The 17,647-nt window shown below is 43.9% G+C and overlaps 1 protein-coding gene across 4 annotated transcripts in view; it reads left to right on the forward strand.

Annotated features, from left to right (window-relative positions):
- Positions 1-17,647, forward strand: part of SPATA6L (spermatogenesis associated 6 like) — a 201,760-nt gene that overhangs the window by 17,479 nt on the left and 166,634 nt on the right. For 3 of the 4 annotated variants that reach the window (XR_003941029.1, XM_030193805.1, XM_030193807.1), the window contains exon 4: positions 9,751-9,792. Coding sequence is in view for 3 of the 4 variants with exons in the window: in XM_030193805.1 (XP_030049665.1) it covers positions 9,751-9,792 (42 nt within the window). In the remaining variant the exon portion in view is untranslated. Of the gene's footprint in view, positions 1-9,750; positions 9,793-14,151; positions 14,192-17,647 lie in introns of those variants that run through there. The other variant, XM_030193808.1, reaches the window with a different exon arrangement.

Raw genomic sequence — 17,647 nt, forward strand, 5'->3', positions numbered from 1 at the left:
TGCTGCAGCACACTGAGCAAAGGATTTCAACATATCATCAACAACGACACTGAGATCCCTTTCTTGGTCAGTGATTCTTAAAGTGGAACCTTTCATTACGTAGCTATCGTTCGGGTTCCTCTTTCCCACATGCATCACTTTGCACTTGCTCACATTAAAGGTCATCTGCCATTTAGACGCCCAGAGGGGCATTTTCGAAAGAAACATCTAAGTCAGAATTTGGACGTTTTACAAAGACGTCCAAATTCCGAACCGGGAAGAAGGTCATTTTCGAAAAAGATGGACGTCCACAGTGGTGTGCTGGTAAATGTTTAACAACAGGCTCTCTCCCCAGTCCACCTCTGCGCCCCCCCCCCCCCACCCCAAATAGCAGAGCTGGCTATAGCCGGGGAGAGAGCCTGGGGGGGGCAATGCATTACTCCAGGAAAAAAATATTTTATGATCCCAGGTTCCAATCTAATTCATATTTAATGTGGGATAAAATGCCATAAATAAGTAAATAAATATGTTGAGCACCTGATTCTCAAAGTGGACATATTCCAAACACTATAATGAAAATAAAATGATTTTTTCTACCTTTGTTGTCTGGTGACTTTGTTTTTCTGATCATGCTGGCCCAGTATCCGATTCTGCTGCTATCTGTCCTCTTAACTCCGTTTCCAGGGCTTCCTTTCCATTTATTTCTTTCCTTTCCTCCTTTCTTCTTCATTTCTGGTCCTCCGCAGACTTGACTGTCCAGTGGATCCAGCTTCTGCCTATTTTCTTCATCCATGTGCAGTTTTTCTCCTCTCTTCCTTTTCCCTCATCTCATCTCCTTCCTCACTCTTCTCACCCCTCCATCCATGTTCAACATTTCTTCACTCTCCCTTCCCTCTGCTCCATCCATGTCCAGCAACTCTCCTCTCCCTTGCCCCCCCCCCAGCCATCCATACCCACCCAGCAATTCGTCCCCTGCCCCTCCTCCAGCCATCCATACCCACCCAGTGATTCTCTGCTGCCCTGCCCCCCCTCCAGCCATCCATACACACCCAGCAATTCTCTCCGCTCCCCTGCCCCTCCTTCAGCCATCGATACCCACCCAACGATTCCCTCGCTCCCCTGCCTCCATCGCAGCAGCCGCAGTCAAACTCCGTCTCTAGCCTTCACTTCATTCCCGTCAATGTCCCACCCTCGCGGAAAGAGGAAATGACGTCAGAAGAAGGCGGGACACTGACGGGAACGAAGTGAAGGCTAGAGACGGGGTTTGACTGCATTGCTGAAATGGAGGTAAATCAACAATTTAAACCCCCGGAGCGGCGGGAGATGAGGAAAGCATGGCTTGTGGCGCCCTCCTGCCAAGCTTACCTCACTTACTGCTGGGTTGCGCCGCCACTGGGAGCCGGCTCGCCTGCCACAACAACCGGCTCACAAGAGCTTAAAAAATTTAATTTAACAACCAGCTCTTGCGAGCCGGTGCGAGCCAGCTCCAGCACACCACTGGACGTCCATCTTTTGTGTTCGAAAATACCATGGACATCCTGTGATTTGAATGTTTTGCGATTTGGATGTCTTTGATTTTCGACCATTTTCGGAAAAAAAACGTCCAAGTGTAAAACATCCAAAGTCAAGCCATTGGGACGTAGGAGGAGCCCCTGACATCCCAGGACAGCAGTCGGGCACCCTAGGGGGCACTGCAGGTACAGGTACAAATCTGACCATTGCTCCCTTACCTTGTGTGCTGAGCCCCCCAAAACCCACTACCCCCAACTGTACACCACTGCCATAGCCTTTACGGGTGAAGGAGGTACCTATATGTGGGTACAGTGGGTTTCTGGTGAGTTTTGGAGGGCTTACAGTTTCCTCCACCAAGTGTAACAGGTAGTGGGGGTATGGGCCTGTCTGAAGTGCACTGCACCTACTACTAAACTACTCCAGGGACCTGCATGCTACTGTCATGGACCTGAGTATAACATCTGAGGCTGGCAAGTAATGTTCTTCAACACACTTTTTGGGGGTGGGAAGGGGTTAGTGACCACTTGGGGAGTAAGGGGAGGTCATCCCTGATTCCCTCCAGTGGTCATCTGGTCATTTGGGGCACCTTTTTGTGCTTTATTCGTAAGAAAAACAGGTCTAGCTCAAAAAGTCTGTTTTAATGCTGGGCGTTTTTGCTTTGTTCCATTATGGCTGAAAGACGTCCAAGTCTTAGGAATGCCCAAGTTCCGCCTTGAACACGCCCCTGGTACGCCCCCTTGAGATTTGGACGTCCTTCTGACGGACTTCGGAGAAGGACGTCCAAAATGAGGTTTCGATTATACCGATTTGGACGTTTCTGTGAGATGGACGTCCAAATGCTGATTTCCTTGTCATCAGCAGCAGATGAATCCATTACGAATGGGTTGTGTCCACCTACCAGAAGGGGGAGATAGAGAACACTGAAAACCATAGTGCCTCTAGGACAGCTAGCTCCATCTGCCTGTCAGTATTTCTCTATCTCCCAGCAGGGTTGGACGCAGCTTGTTCAGCTCCTTGAAGATTCTGCCTGGGGTGGCTCCTGTGCTTTTGCCAGTTGTGGCTAAGTGGAGCCCACTTTAAAGGCACATAGGTTTGCCCTTTCCCTGCCTTACCCTTCCCCCTGTGTGGATGCAGGCATATAGGTTCGCTCTTTCCCTGCCTTTCCCACCCTCTTCTGCCTCCGGAGTACCTCTGTAGCTGTTTGCCTCCAACTTTCCTCCCAGCGTTAAAAAACAAACAAAAAAAACACGCTTTTCAGCGCTGCTATTTCTGAGGCTTTTCCTGACTGTGCAGCGTGACCGGAGCTCGTGGACTCGGTCCTTTGAGGTAAGAACGGTACTCAGCTCCTCCAGGGAGGGCCCACGGACGGGGTTCCGATCGGGGTGATTTTGGCGCGAAGCCACCATTTTGAATTTTATTCCGCTGTTTTTTGGCGATGGCTGCTGAGGGAGTTAAGCGCAGACCAGCAGCGGGGCTCTGTAAAACATGCTGTTTAGATGGTAGAGCCAGTACAAGCATGGCAAGCGATGATTCTTCCCGCTCGATGGAGCTGGCAGCGGGCGCCATCTTGGAAGTGCTGCATGGCTCGACCCCCGCAGTTGCGGAGGAGTCTGAGAGCAGAGGGGCGCCTCGGGCCGAGGCTACCAGAGGAGCTCCGTTCCCCTTGGCTCCTAATGCGGAGACGGGAGGTCAGGGTGAGTTTTTCTCCCCCAAGTTTGTGCTTATTTTACATAAAGCCTTCATGCTGGAAAGAGCTCTGCCGCAGGTGTCTGACACTGCGTTGCTACCTGGTCCCCCTCCGACTGATGATGGCCTAGGGCTGATGTCAGACATGGATGCCCCTGAGTGTTGGATGCACGCTAAGCATAGACGGGTAAATTCCCTGTCGGAGAGTGCGCTCCCCCCGTGGTTGGGCTGTGGGGACTCTGAGGGATCTGGCAGGCCTTCGTGGTCTGAGGAGCCAGAGGAAGGTGCCGGTTTGCCACTAGATCTGGATGATCCCACTGCAGTTTGGAATTTTCCACCGCGATGAGCTGCCAGCACTTATCTCTGATGCCTTACAGGCCCTCTCTATTGATGATCCTGTTAAAGGCGAGGCCTCCTCTGGTAATCCGAGGATGGCGAGTACTAAGAAGCTTTCTCGTGCCTTTCCTTTGCATGACTCCATCCAAGATCTTATTTCTGCTCAATGGGCTAACCCCGAGGGGCCCTTGAAAGTGCCAGGGCAATGGAGCATCTTTTCCCTCTGAGTGAGGAGCACTTGGCCCGTTTTGGGATCCCTAAAGTTGATGCCTTAGTCACGGCAGTGACAAGAAAGACCACCCTCCCAGTAGAGGGAGGGGTCGCCCTGAAGGACATTCAGGACCGGCGGCTGGAATCAGCGCTAAAATGGTCCTTTGAGATTTCGGGCCTAGCCTTAAGGGCGTCTATTTGCAGTTCTTATGCTGCTCGAGCCTGCCTCTCTTGGTTACAACAGGCAGTGGAACAGCCCGGGGATGGTGCGGAGTCCCTCGCTGAGGTTGCACCGCTCATAGAGTCGGCCTTGTCATTTTTAGCTGACGCCCTCTATGATCTGGTCAGAGCTTCAGCTAAACAGATGTCTGTGGCGGTGTCCGCCCGCCACCTTCTATGGCTACGGCATTGGGCGGCTGACATGGCCTCTAAGCAAAGGCTGGTGAAGTTGCCCTTTCTGGGCGTTCTGTTATTTGGAGAGGAGTTGGAGAAGATTGTTAAAGACCTGGGAGATGCTAAACCCCAGTGGTTACCTGAGGATAGGCCGCAGCCTTCTTCCAAGGGTCAGTTGGTTCACTCCTCCTCCAGACCTCGCTTCTGTGAAGCTAGAAGGTATCGCCCGGGACGCTCTGCTGGGTTTACTCAACGTGCCTGCTTTCAGCAGATGAACTCCTTTAGCTCGGACAAGTGCTCCGCAGTGGCAGGCTCAAGGCCAAGAGTTCAGGGCCATCCTCCACAATGATGGGACGCCGGTCCACTCCTCCTTTACAGCTGTATGAGGACACCTTTCCATTTCCCTCTTTCAGCTTGAACATCATGGACTCTTGGGCAAACATATTTCAACTAAAACTCAACAAAGAAAAAACACAGTCTTATCCTCTCATCCCAACACAGCATGGACAACCCCACAATTATCAACACCCCAGATTACACCCTCCCTATCTCAGACAGCCTGAAAATCCTCGGCGTTACATTGGACCGCAACCTAACACTGGAGAGCCAAGTGACATCCACAACAAAGAAAATGTTCCACAACGTGGAAACTCAAATGCGTGAAACAATTCTTCCCAATGGAAACATTTTGCAACCTGATACAATCAATGGTACTAAGCCATTTAGACTACTGCAATGGAATTTATGCGGGATGCAAAGAACAAACATTAAAGAAACTTCAGACCGCTCAAAACACGGCAGCTAGACTTATCTTTGGAAAAACGCAATTTGAAAGCACAAAACCCCTCCGTGAAAAACTGCACTGGCTCCCAATCAAAGAACGCATTGCTTTCAAAATCTGTACTCTGGTTCACAAAATTATCTACGGTGAAGCCCCGTGATACATGACAGACCTGATCAACCTACCAACTAGAAACACATCCGAATCAACACGAACGTACCTAAATCTGCACTACCCAAGCTGCAAAGGACTCAAATACAAATCAACTTACGCATCCAGTTTCTCCTACATAAGCACACAACTGTGGAACGCATTACCAAAAACCTTGAAAACTACATATGACCATCTAAAACTAGAAACTAACCTGTTTAAAAAGGCATACCCTACCAGTCCAACATAAATGCCTGATCTCTGCAACACAACAAAACTAAAGTACGTAATGGACATAACACAACTCTTCCGTTGTACGATTCACTAATGTGGCTGTGCCACATGAACTTTATCTTACCACAATATCACTTTGTATTTGTTTACACCGGAGTCTGCAAATGCCTCTCTGGTACTATGTAAGCCACATTGAGCCTACAAATAGGTGGGAAAATGTGGGATACAAATGCAATTTTTGTGGCGCAAATTGTCTCCTGTGATAAAATTTTGCTGCCAGCCAAAGATAAGTGATGTCATACGCTATATGTGATATGCTAATGTTATGAGTTTGAGATAATGCTTGAAATGAAGTTAAATATACTAAAAGCAATTTAAAAAGTAAAAATAGGTGGATCAATGACGATTTGCGCCACAACCATTGTCTCAAAGGAAAGTAATGTTCATAAGGTGTGAGCTGCAGTAGACTCTGAAGATTCCCTTTAAAAAATTGATTGCACTCATCTACACTGATATGAAGAAGTTTTGATATGTTAAATATTATACAGAATCTCTACTATAATAAAAAGCACCTCCAGCGTTCTGAAGCTGACTCTGTGGCTTCACTGAAGTGAAGGGTTTGTAAGGTTTGTCAGATTCGTCAGTCTGTCACCATCTCTCTCGACCCCGCCCTCGTGTCAAAACGTGATGACGTTGAGGGCGGTGGACGTATCAGAGGTGCGAGGGCGGGGCTGAGAGAGATGGTGTCAGACTGATGAATCTGACGAACCTTATGAAACCTTCACTTCAGTGAAGCCACGGAATCAGCTTCACAACGTTGCAGGTGCGTTTTATTACACTACACAGCTCCCTAATTTTGCAGTTAAATATCGCAGGGTGGCTGGAGGGGGGGGAGAGAGGGGGACAACAACCCTGGAACTGGGAGGGAGGGAGAGAGGGGGGGGCAATGACCCTAGAACTGGGAGGGTGGGTGGGTGGGATGGAGGGAGGGGGGCAGGTGGACCCAGGAACTGGGAAGGAGGGGGGGGACCCTGAAACTGGGAGGGAGGGGGAGAGGGCCGAACCTGCAACTGGGAGGTAGGGAGGGAGGGGACGGGGCCACCCTGGAACTGGGAGGGAGGGGGCCCCTGGCACACACTCTCATTCTCACACACACACTCTCGCACCCAGTCTCACTCTCTGTGTCACACACACTCACACATTCACTCTCTCTATCACACACTCACTCTCACACACACTCTGTAAAACACACACACACTCCGAGGAAAGCCTTGCTAGCGCCCATTTCATTTGTGTCAGAAACGGGCCTTTTTTCCTAGTTTCATAATATTATTCTAAAGGTTACTGTTTGGGAATTGTACATATTCTGTTAAATCCTATTTTGGACATTTTGCGGAAAACATCTAAAAATCTAGTAGCGAACATGGCCATTTTCAAACCAGAAGAACGTCCAACTTTTTGTTTCAAAAATGGCCATTGGCTAGTTGTATTTGTTCTCTGTGTGTCTATCTTTTTGAACCATTTTCAAAAAAAATGTCCAAGGAAAAATGTGTAAAAGCAAGCCATTGGGATGTATGGGCGGGGGGACAACATTCTTAGTAGACTGGCCACACAGATATCCCAGCAGAGCAGTGGGGCACCCTAGTGGGCACTGCACTGGACTTCATATAAAAGATACAGGGCTAAATTTAAAACTCTATGTCTGATCTTCAAGGCCCTGAAAGGAAATTGCCCTTAGTACCTGAAAAATAGGATGATCCTCCACACACCGCCAAGGACACTAAGGTCCTCCCAAGAACTTTCACTAACCATACCCTCTTCAAAAGACATTACATGATGTGATACCCACAAGCGAGCCTTCTCCAGAGTAGCCCCCACATTCTGGAATGCACTGCCTGAAAGGCTGTGCTTAACACAGGACTAACTCGACTTCAGGAAGCAGGTGAAAGCTTGGCTTTTCAACCAGACCTTTAATGGAAGAAATAACTAACTCATTACTCTCACTCACACACACAAGGAGTGACTCAGGCTGCATATACTGCAGCAGGACATGTTTATCCACTCCCACCCTAGCTGAGATAATATTTAACCATTTCTCTGACCTCATGTGCAACTTTCTTTAAATCAATCACCTTACTTTCTAACTCTTCCTACTTTCTTACCTATCTGTGTGTTACATCTTTGCTTTACCCTTCACTATCAATTATAATGTTCTATTATGTATTGTGTTGACATTGTAAATAGTATACCATGCCATACTTTGTATTGTTTTTGAATATTTGTACTGCTGTAATTGTTGCTCATGTTTGATCTATTCTTACTGTACACCGCCTTGAGTGAATTCCTTCAACAAGGCGGTACATAAATCCTAATAATAATAATAATAAAAAGGTCCCAGGTACACATCTCACTGTTACCTCCTTATACTGTAAGATGAGCTCTCCAAAACCCACCAAAAACCTACTGTACCCAACTGTACACCACTACAATAACCCTTATGACTGCAGGTGCCACCTATATGTAGTTACAATAGGTTTTTGGTGGGTTTTGGAGGGCTCACACTTTCCACCACAAGTGTAACAGTTAGATATGGGCCTGGGTCCCCTTCGCTACAGTGCACTAAACCAACCACAAGGCTACTCCAGGGATCTGTTTGCTGCTTCAATAGGACTGGCCATCACATTTGAAGCTGTCATAGAAGTTGGTATTTCTTTCACATCTTTTGGGGATGGCAGGGGGTCAGTGACCATTGGGGGAGTAAGGGGAGTCATGCCTTAATCCCTCCTGTGGTCATTTGGGGACCCCTTTTATAAAGGCATGCATGTGTTTTTAGTGGTCATCTTCCAATGTGGTATATATCATTCAGTGTAAAAAATGTAACGAAAGATGCTATATTGGAGAAACAGGCCAGATGCTTAAGACAAGATTAAATTTACATAGACATCACATGAACAATACAGCCAGTAGGGCCCCCACCCCGGTGGGACAGCACTTCACAGAACTAGGACACTGTACCAGTGATTTCACAGTGAGAATACTGAAAGGTAACTTTAAAACCATACAAGAACGTAAGACCTTTGAAGTCAGAATGATTGAATATTTTAACACCCAACAGAAAGGACTTAACAAGGATCAAGGGTTCCTAGCCCATTATAAACCATAAAGCTGTATGTCTCTGTTGATCACCCCACCCCTCACCTATCCACACCCATCCTGTTAGAATATCAATGATATGCTTTGATATCCCCATGCATACCTCCGACCCACCCCCATCCTCCCACCCTGTCAGACTGTCATAGTAATGCTTGAATGTTTTCACTTATATACACTGTCAGCTAGCACATTTGCTTATTTCCGATCTGACGAAGAAGGGCAACCTTCGAAAGCTAATCAAGAAATGTATTAAGTTATGTCCAATAAAAAAGGTATCATCTTATTTTCTTTTCCATGTTTGATTTTGTTTGATTTCTATTGATAACCTTAGTGCACGCTAAAAATTAGCATTTGCTAAATGTAAAGACACTTAAAGGGGCTCATTTTCAAAGCACTTAGACTTACAAAGTTCCATAGCTTACTATGGAACTTTGTAAGTCTAAGTGCTTTGAAAATATGCCTCCCATTATATTCCTATAGGCATCTTAGCATTAAGCACACGTACATTTTTAGTGCGTGCTAAAAACCCTAGAGCGCCTTTGTAAAAGACCCTCTTAGTTATTTAAGGCACCTTTTTGTGACTTAGTTGTGATTGAAACAAGTCTAGACCAAAACGTCTAATTTAGAATTGGACATTTATGTTTTGTTCCATTATGGCAGCAAAACTTCCAATTTTTGGGAACTCCCAAATCCCGCACCCAACATGCCCCCTTGTGATTTGGACGCACTGCATATGAACAGCATAGAAAACTGTCTTAAAAATTAGTTTTGAAAATAGTGATTTGGACATTTTGGCAGAAAAATGTCCATCTGCTGCTTTGTGCCGCCTTTTGGACGTTTTTTTTACCCCTTAATATACCACCTTTTCTGAGTACATTATAAAATGATATACAGGCTAAAACATATAGAAAAGAACCCCAGGTTAAGATAAGAAAGAAAAAGAGGCATACACATAAGTCAGGAAGAAAGATTTTCTCCTTGTCCTTTTTTCTAACTAAATGCCAATGAAAATGTGTCCTTCTGTAGAGAAAAGACATTCTTTCACCTGAAGTAACATGTAGACAAATTAGAATACAGAAAAAAATGACAAATACATTATTGTAGTCATAAGATATTTTTCACTTAGCAGTGGAGTTTTAGCCTATAACTAGGGCTGAGAACCAGGGAAGCCAGGGTTCTTTGTTGCTTTTCCATATATAATGGTCATAATTTCATATCCTGACAAATGAAGTCTTATCCTGTAAACACTAGTAGAAAAGGAGTGTTTCAAATTTTTAGAATAACTATAGTAAATCTCATATTGTTTTTCTTTGTAGATGATAAAACCAGATTTGAATTAACACAACTAACACCTCCAGGTATTGTTAATGATCATTTTCAATAAGCATGTCATTCACTTGTAATACAGATTTCTTCATTTGATCAAGTTTGACCATTACACTGTTACGTTAATGCAGTCTTTCCATACTTTTTATTGGATGCCAAAATGAATTTAACTAAACTGAGTAAGTAAATGCAGTCTAAAATCTGAACAAACAGAAAAAAAGAGGCACAGATTTGCTTACTAAAATTCAAAGAACATAAAAGAAAGCAGACCAAGATAAAAAGGAGAAGTGGTTTATTACAACAATTACCCAACGTGGCCACGTTTTGCCCTCAGGCTGCGTCAGGGGTAAGAACTAAAAGGGGTTATGACAAAATATACCCCTAAAAGTTAAAAATATCAAACACCTCTGCTCACTTCTTCTGGATTTTCATCCAATATATTGGCTCATACTTACAGAATAGCACATACCAGAAAATGGTCATTTATGTAGTACATCTGTCAGCACATGTGCATAAATTACTAGAATAACAGCATTTACATGTGTTTTTTACTGCCTAAATCTAGATTACGTGTTATTCCTGAAATTTACTTGAAATTCTGTGTTCCTTCTATTTATTCTATTCTATTCTATTCTATTAGTGTTTTCTATACTGCCAGCTTTCTCTATGGATTTGTAGCAGTTTACAAAAAGATAAGCCTACTTATATGTAGGGAAATACACTTAAAAATACATTTCAGCAAAACAGAGCAATAGTAAATTATTGTTCAAATAAAAATGCCTTCAAAGCTTTTCTAAACAAAAAATAAGTTGACAAACTTTTTATATCCCATGGAAGTACATTCCAAATTTTTGCTCCTTAATATGAAAATGAATTCTCATAAATAGTCTTGAGACATATATTTTTAAAGGTGAGATAACCTATTTCTAAAGTACGAAGGAAAGAGGTACTACATCCTTAAAATGGAATTACTCCCTTCTGTTGGAGGAGATCCAGGAAGACCCCTTCACACTCTTCCATGGACCCATAAAGGAAGAGAAAAAAACTACACAGGTACCAGTGGTTCTGAAATGGGTTGGTGTGGGTGCCTGTGTCTGATAATGCAATTGTCAAGGCATGGCTCTGCCATTTTGCACCCTCAATGTTAACAGCTGTGTGATACAGACTATAGAAGTCCGTCCAGAACTGGCCTTAGTTCCCTAATACTGGAGTTGCCAAATCTTCATCTGTCTTTTCCATTTTGCTGGACCATAGAAATTTGTCTGGCATTGGCCTTATTTCCTACAACTGTTGCCCATCATAATCTCAACGGCCAGGTTTTGTTTCCATCCTCTTACTGTTTAGGCATCCCCTGTGCTTATCCCATGCATTTCTAATCCCCTCACCATTTTTGACTCTACCATAGAGACCTGCACGGGAACGGGGTTCGTGGGAATCCCACAGAACCCGCGGGATTCCCGCAGGGACGGAAGCAGTTCCTGCGGGGTTCCCGTGGGGATGGAAGCAGTTCCTGCAGGGTTCCCGTGGGGATGGAAGCAGTTCCTGTGGGGTTCTCATGGAAGTGTATGCTGCACTTGAGTCAGCCTCTCACCTACCGAGTACCAAGTTCTTTGAGTGCTGTCTCCTCCTCCTCCTCCTTGCTTTAACAGCACAGATGTGGAAAGTCTCCATTAAGGAGGAGGTAGAGATACAAATGGTGATGAAATTCAAAAAGGCATGGGATGAACACAGAGGATCTCTAATTAGAAAATGGAAGTTATAAAAAACCTAAACTTAAAAGGTTGCATGTGTGTGGATGTGTCGCATGACACTTAGGTGGTGACTCTGGCTGTGATGAACTAGAGCCAATAGTGGAAGACCTGTACGGTCTGTGTATCATATGTGGCAATCTGGTTTAGGATGGGCTGCAAAGGGTTTAGACAGCAACTTTAGTGGCTGGAACATGAGGACAGTGCTGGACAGACTTTTACGGTTTGTGTCCCGCAAATTTATTTATTTATTGCATTTGTACCCCACATTTTCCCACCTCTTTGCAGGCTCAATGTGGCTTACAATACATCGTGGATAGTGGAAATAAGAAGAGAATAGACATTTGGTGTTACAGAAGGATTTTGGGTTACATGATAATAGAATACAAGATAGTAATATAACAGAAGGCATTATTAAACATTTCTGGATATATGTGTGGAGTTTTACATGTGTTGATCTTTGTGGTATATTTTGAGGCATATTTTCAAAGCACTTTGGGAGGCTAAGTTCCATAGGTTTCTATGGAACTTTGGGAGGCTAAGTGCTTTGAAAATATGCCTCTTTGTCAAAGAGATGGGTCTTCAGTAGTTTGCGGAAGTTGGTCAGTTCATGGATCGCTTTTAGGTTGCGTGGCAACGCGTTCCAGAAATGAGAATTTGAATAGGCTGGATTGGGCTTTGAGGGCAACTCCAGCAGTTGGAACATAAGGATAGGGCCAGGTGGACTTTTATGGTCTATGTCCCAGAAACACCACAGAAAGACCATAATCAAGTATATAATATCACATTCATTGTTGATTTAATCATGAATTGATAATGATTGTGACTATTGGGCAGACTGGATGGACCAATCCATTTTTTATCTAATGTCATTTACTATGTTACTATTAATCCTCTGTGCTCCCGGGCTGATGCGTAGACCTCAGCTCTGACATAGGCACGAGAATCAGATGTCACCTGACCTACTGGCACGTGCATGTGGAGATCTCTTAGCACACAGTGCCAGTGAATCAGAGAAGTCTTACATGTGCACACCAGAGTGTTCCAACTTCCAACTTCCATTCCTTCCTTGCCTGTAGTGCTGTGGCTCAAACCCAGAGACTGAGAGAGCCGACAGGAATTTTTTAAAAATGTACCATTAACTTTTTGTGGGACTGAGTGAGGACAGGTTAAATTCTTGCGGGGATGGGTTAGAATCCCTATGGGAACGAATGGGGATGGGTTGGATTCCAGTGGGGATGGGCGGGGACGGGTTGGATTTCTGTCCCCGTGCAACTCTCTACCACCTCTCCTGGAAGGATGTTTCAACATCCACTACCCTCGCTGTGAAAAAGTATTTCTTTGTAGCACTCTTGCTGCTTTACTCTGAACTCATTGTTTTCTGATTTTTATGATTTTCTTTTTGTTACCAGTGTTTGTGCTGCCTTTGTCTCTTTTTCAGTTCCTTGAGATACACCTGCCATTGCTGGTACTGCTTTAGGCCTTCTCATAGAGGCCTGGAGTGTTCCTGTTATTCTTAATGCTACTTTGCTTTCTCTCAGTGCCTTTGGGAGTTGCTGCCACTGCTGGTGCTGTTTTGCCCCTATCCTGAAGACTTGGGTGTTAGCTTGACTTTGTATGGGCTGTTTTCTCTTCTTTCATTGACCTTTGGAATGTTCCTGATAGTGATGGTGCAGCTTTGCTCCCCTCTCGGTACTTTGTAGTGTTCCTGCTAGCAGAGCCAGATTTAAGATTCTGGCACTTATAGGTAGGACTGAAAACAGCAAAAGTGTAGGAGGTTCGAATGTTGCAGCTGCACTGCTTGGAAGACGGGCTGGTGTTAGACATTCAAGGGCCAAGAGCAGAAACCAGGGAAGGGGCCCAAAAGCTAGCCTTCAGCCTATGCCTCCTTTAGCTTGAGGCAGGTTTGGGGCCTCCTATAGTATGGGGGCCCAGGGCAATTGCCCTGTTTGCCACCCCCTAAAGTTGGCCTTTGGAAGCATATGTCTCTAAAGCAAAGGGAACCGGGTCCCTCTCTAGCCTGGATATTTGGTGCCTTCAAAATCTGGTGCCCTAGGCAATAGTATAAGTTGCCTATGCCTAAATAGTTTTAATTTTAACCGCCTAACTAGGATCATTAGGAATTAGTGAACAAAGCCTCCAGGATCTTATACCAGTTGTTAATGGTGCCTTTTACTGATGAAATTAAAGAAAAGAAATTGAGAATGCATGGTTCTTCCTCAGATAGGGGTAAAGTTGAAAAGAACATTGTTAGGCAATGGATCAGTTGAAGCCATTGGAAATGTTGGCTAGGAGGAAAACTGTATTGCTATTGTAAATCACTAAAAGGTGTCCAAGAATTATTAGTTCTTAAATGCTTGACTGACCAGATACCAGCTTTTTTCCCATAGACTCCAGTTAATTGGTTTGTAATGAATTTTGAAGTTTGGGTTATTCCAAAGAGGTGCATGTACAATTTGGCCATTGAACTTTCATTGCAGGTTCTATTTCTCTGAGAGCTACTGCAGCACTGATGGTAATCATGTTTTTGTTTAGGTAGTTCGAGAATGAGCAAAATGGAAGAAGATGAAGAGGGTATCCAGACCATAATTCTTGTTCAAACAGAAGTCTAGTTGGATGAGTAGAAGGATCAGAGTCAAGAATCCATGTTGTACATTGCTTCAATAAGAAAGCTATATGATAGGTATGGAAGCAGGGGAAGTTAACTCCTCCTTGGTCCTTGTGAGCTTTTAGCTCCTTTAGAGCAATTCTCAGTGGTTTATTGTTCCAAAGGAAGTAAACATTTTTTGATCTTTGAGTAAGTAATATGGTCGTGGTAGAAAGGTAGCATACTTAAGACATAGTTAATTTTTGGAGCTATCATCATTTCGATTATATCCAATCTACCCCACCAACTGAGATGTAAAGCAACCAGCTAGTAGTTCAGTCTTTAACAATCTTAAGTACGTCTTGGTTAATCTGTTTGGTTTCTTCTAGAGTAGGTCCAAAATGTACTCCAAGATATTTTAGTTTGAGATGTGCCCACATGAAGTTAAATTTAACAATGTCAGACTGTATTTCTGGACAGTTCAAAGGCATGATTTCAGTCTTAGTCTGATTCAGTTTATAGCCAGTTGACATAGTTTTGGATGGTGTCCAAAAGATGAGGAAGTGAGCTGGGAGTAGTGTAGACAAGGATGTCATCTGCATAAGCCGGACATTTTATTAAATTGGTTCCACAGGGAATTCCTTGAATGGAATAGTTTATTTATTTGTTTAGATTTTGCTCACACCTTTTTCAGTAGTAGCTCAAGGTGAGTTACATTCAGGTACACTGGATATTTCTCTGTCCCAGGAGGGCTCACAATCTAAGTTGTTATGAATTGCCAGCAAAAGAGATTCCAAGATGATATTAAAAAGGAGTGACGACAATGGGCATCCTTGTCGGGTATCTCTCGAAGGATGGAAAATGCTGGACAGTTTGTTGTTGATTTGTATTGCCATGGTTGGAGCTTGATGCAATATTTTGATAATGTTGATTGCAGACTGGGTGATTCCAAACCATTCAAGAGTATTAAAAAGACGTTCAACTCAGTCGAATGCTTTTTCAGCATCCAAACCTATAGCAACATAGGCTAATTTAGAGGTGTTTGCAGAATGTAAAACATTGACAAAGAGCCTGGTGTTATCAGAGGAAGATTGGCCATTCATAAATCCAGTTTGGTCGTTAGCGATGATTTTCAGGAGAATGAGCTGTAGATGGGTTGCAAGGAGTTTGGCATAAATTTTTGCATCCACATTAATCATGGATAGTGAACGATAGCTCTGCACTTGTTGAGGATCTTTACCTGGTTTAAGTAGGACAATCGTATTGTGAAGGACCCAGAAACAAAGTTAGATTGAATTAGATGGCAGAAAAATGCGGTCAGCTTAGGCAATAATGGGGCCTGAAAAGCAAGGTAAAATTCCACAGGCAAGCTATCTGGCCCTAGCGTTCTGCATTTAGCCATGTGTAGAAGAGTTTCAAGCACTTCATCCTCAGTTATAGGTTTAATAAATGAAGAATTATCCTCAGAGCAAATGACAGGATGCGGGAGGTCACATAGGAAAGCAGTAACCGATAGATTGGCTACAGTTTGTGAAGTGTATAAATCTCGGTAGTAAGCAAGAAAGCAGTTTAATATATCAGAGTCTTCTGTGACAAGAGAGCCAGTGAAATCTTTAATAGCAGAGATATTTGTTCTTTCCACTTTGGTTTTAAAATAGTTGACCAAAAGATGGCCAGGTTTGTCTTGATCTATATAGTAAGTTGATGCTTGCTGAAAAATAGTATTGCTGGCCCGTTTACTAAGAACAGAATTGTAAGAAAGTCTAGCCTTGCATAATTGATTGTAGATGGTGATATCATGAAGACTATTTTGGTGGGAAGTTTCTAGATGTTTAATTTTATCCTCTAATTCATGCAACTCAGAATTCAATTTCTTGTTGAGGTGTGCCGAGAAAGAGATTATTACTCCACGGATATATGCTTTAAATGAGTGAAAGTGTACTGCATACTTTAGACTGCAAGCAAGCCTTCGCCCTCTACCTGGAGCAGACTGAAGCCCATACACAGTCCACCCACCTTTTCATTTCTTTTGACCTGAACAGACTAGGGGTGGCTATCAGCAAATGCACACTTTCAAATTGGATAGCAGATTGCATCTCCTTTGCTTATGCTCAGTCTGGGCTGACTCTTGAGGGAAATGTCACAACTCACAATGTCAGAGCCAATGCTACGTTGGTAGCCCACTTGAGATCAGCCAACATAGAGGAGATTTGCAATGCTGCGATGTGGTCTTTAGTTCACACATTCACTTTCCACTACTGTCTGGATTAGGATACCTGATGCGACAGTCTGTTCGGACATGCAGTTCTACAGAATTTGTTCAGTCCACACATTCACTTCCCACTACTGTCTGGATCAGGATACCTGATGCGACAGTCGGTTTGGACAGGCAGTTCTACAGAATTTGGTCAGTGTCTGGAATCCAACTCCACCCTCCTAGGCCCGTTTTTTTTCTGTTCCAGGCTACAGCTACACAGCTAGTATATATATAGTTTAAGGTTATTTGAAGTTTTAGTCTTGACTCAGTTATCCTAGCTTTCTTGTTGTCTGTGAGTCAGGTAGCAAGGGCTTCCCAGATCAGAATAAGAAGACTTGCTTGTCCTTGGAGAAAACAAAGACACTTACCTGTAGCTGGTGTTCTCCAAGGGCAGCAGGCCGATTATTCTCACGTACTCTCCCATTTAGGAGTTGAATTTAGTTATAAGCTTTTTCACCTGACCGGATGACTCATGCTTGCGCTTTGGGCGGGAAGGCACCAGCGCTTGCATGATGCAGACGCTGCTAGAATTTTCTACTTGCTAGTCAGTGTCTGCACCGAGCTCCGTCGGATGACACCACTCAGAATAATCGGCCTGCTGTCCTCGGAGAACACCAGTTACAGGTAAGTATCTTTGCTTTATCTTAGCATCTTCCTTTCGTTTTATCAGATGAAATAATATTACAAATGCTTACTGCTTTATGTACAGTAGTTTGCTATACAGAGATGGACACATGGGGGCAGAATATCCCTGTATCTGATCTTTTGTAGACAGACATGATAACGTGTGCAGTCATATTTCTGTTTCTTCTTTCATTCAATGAGTAACTATTAATATAGTGATTCTAAATTTTTATCACACCAAGAAGGAAATTTTGTAACAGCATATCTAATTTGTGCAGGAAATAAACACACATTAATTATTTTAATCTGGAAAGGGAAGGTATGCAGTTTAGAGGCTGACTTAATTTCTGTTATGGCACCGAAACAGCCCAAAATCTTTTTTCTGCCGGGTTGCAGCTGAAAGGTTATTTTAAATTTTGGTCATGTTTTTGGATTCAGCCGAAAATGACCATGTGTTTTTGGTGAAAGCCGAATCCTTTTTGTCTGCCTCCTGCCCCTGAACAGGAGTTACCCCTCCTCCCAGAACCCCTGTGTCTTCCCCCCCCCCCCCACCACACCCATAGGTCTTCCTGGGCTTATTTTACAAGCCTTGGTGGTCAAGGATTATAGTTGAGGCAAAAGCGATCCCCAGTTACTCCTGCCCGTTTTGGCTCTGCCCTCAAAATGGCTAC

The sequence above is a fragment of the Microcaecilia unicolor genome, chromosome 2, assembly GCF_901765095.1.
Source record: "Microcaecilia unicolor chromosome 2, aMicUni1.1, whole genome shotgun sequence".
NCBI classification, from domain to species: Eukaryota; Metazoa; Chordata; class Amphibia; order Gymnophiona; family Siphonopidae; genus Microcaecilia; species Microcaecilia unicolor.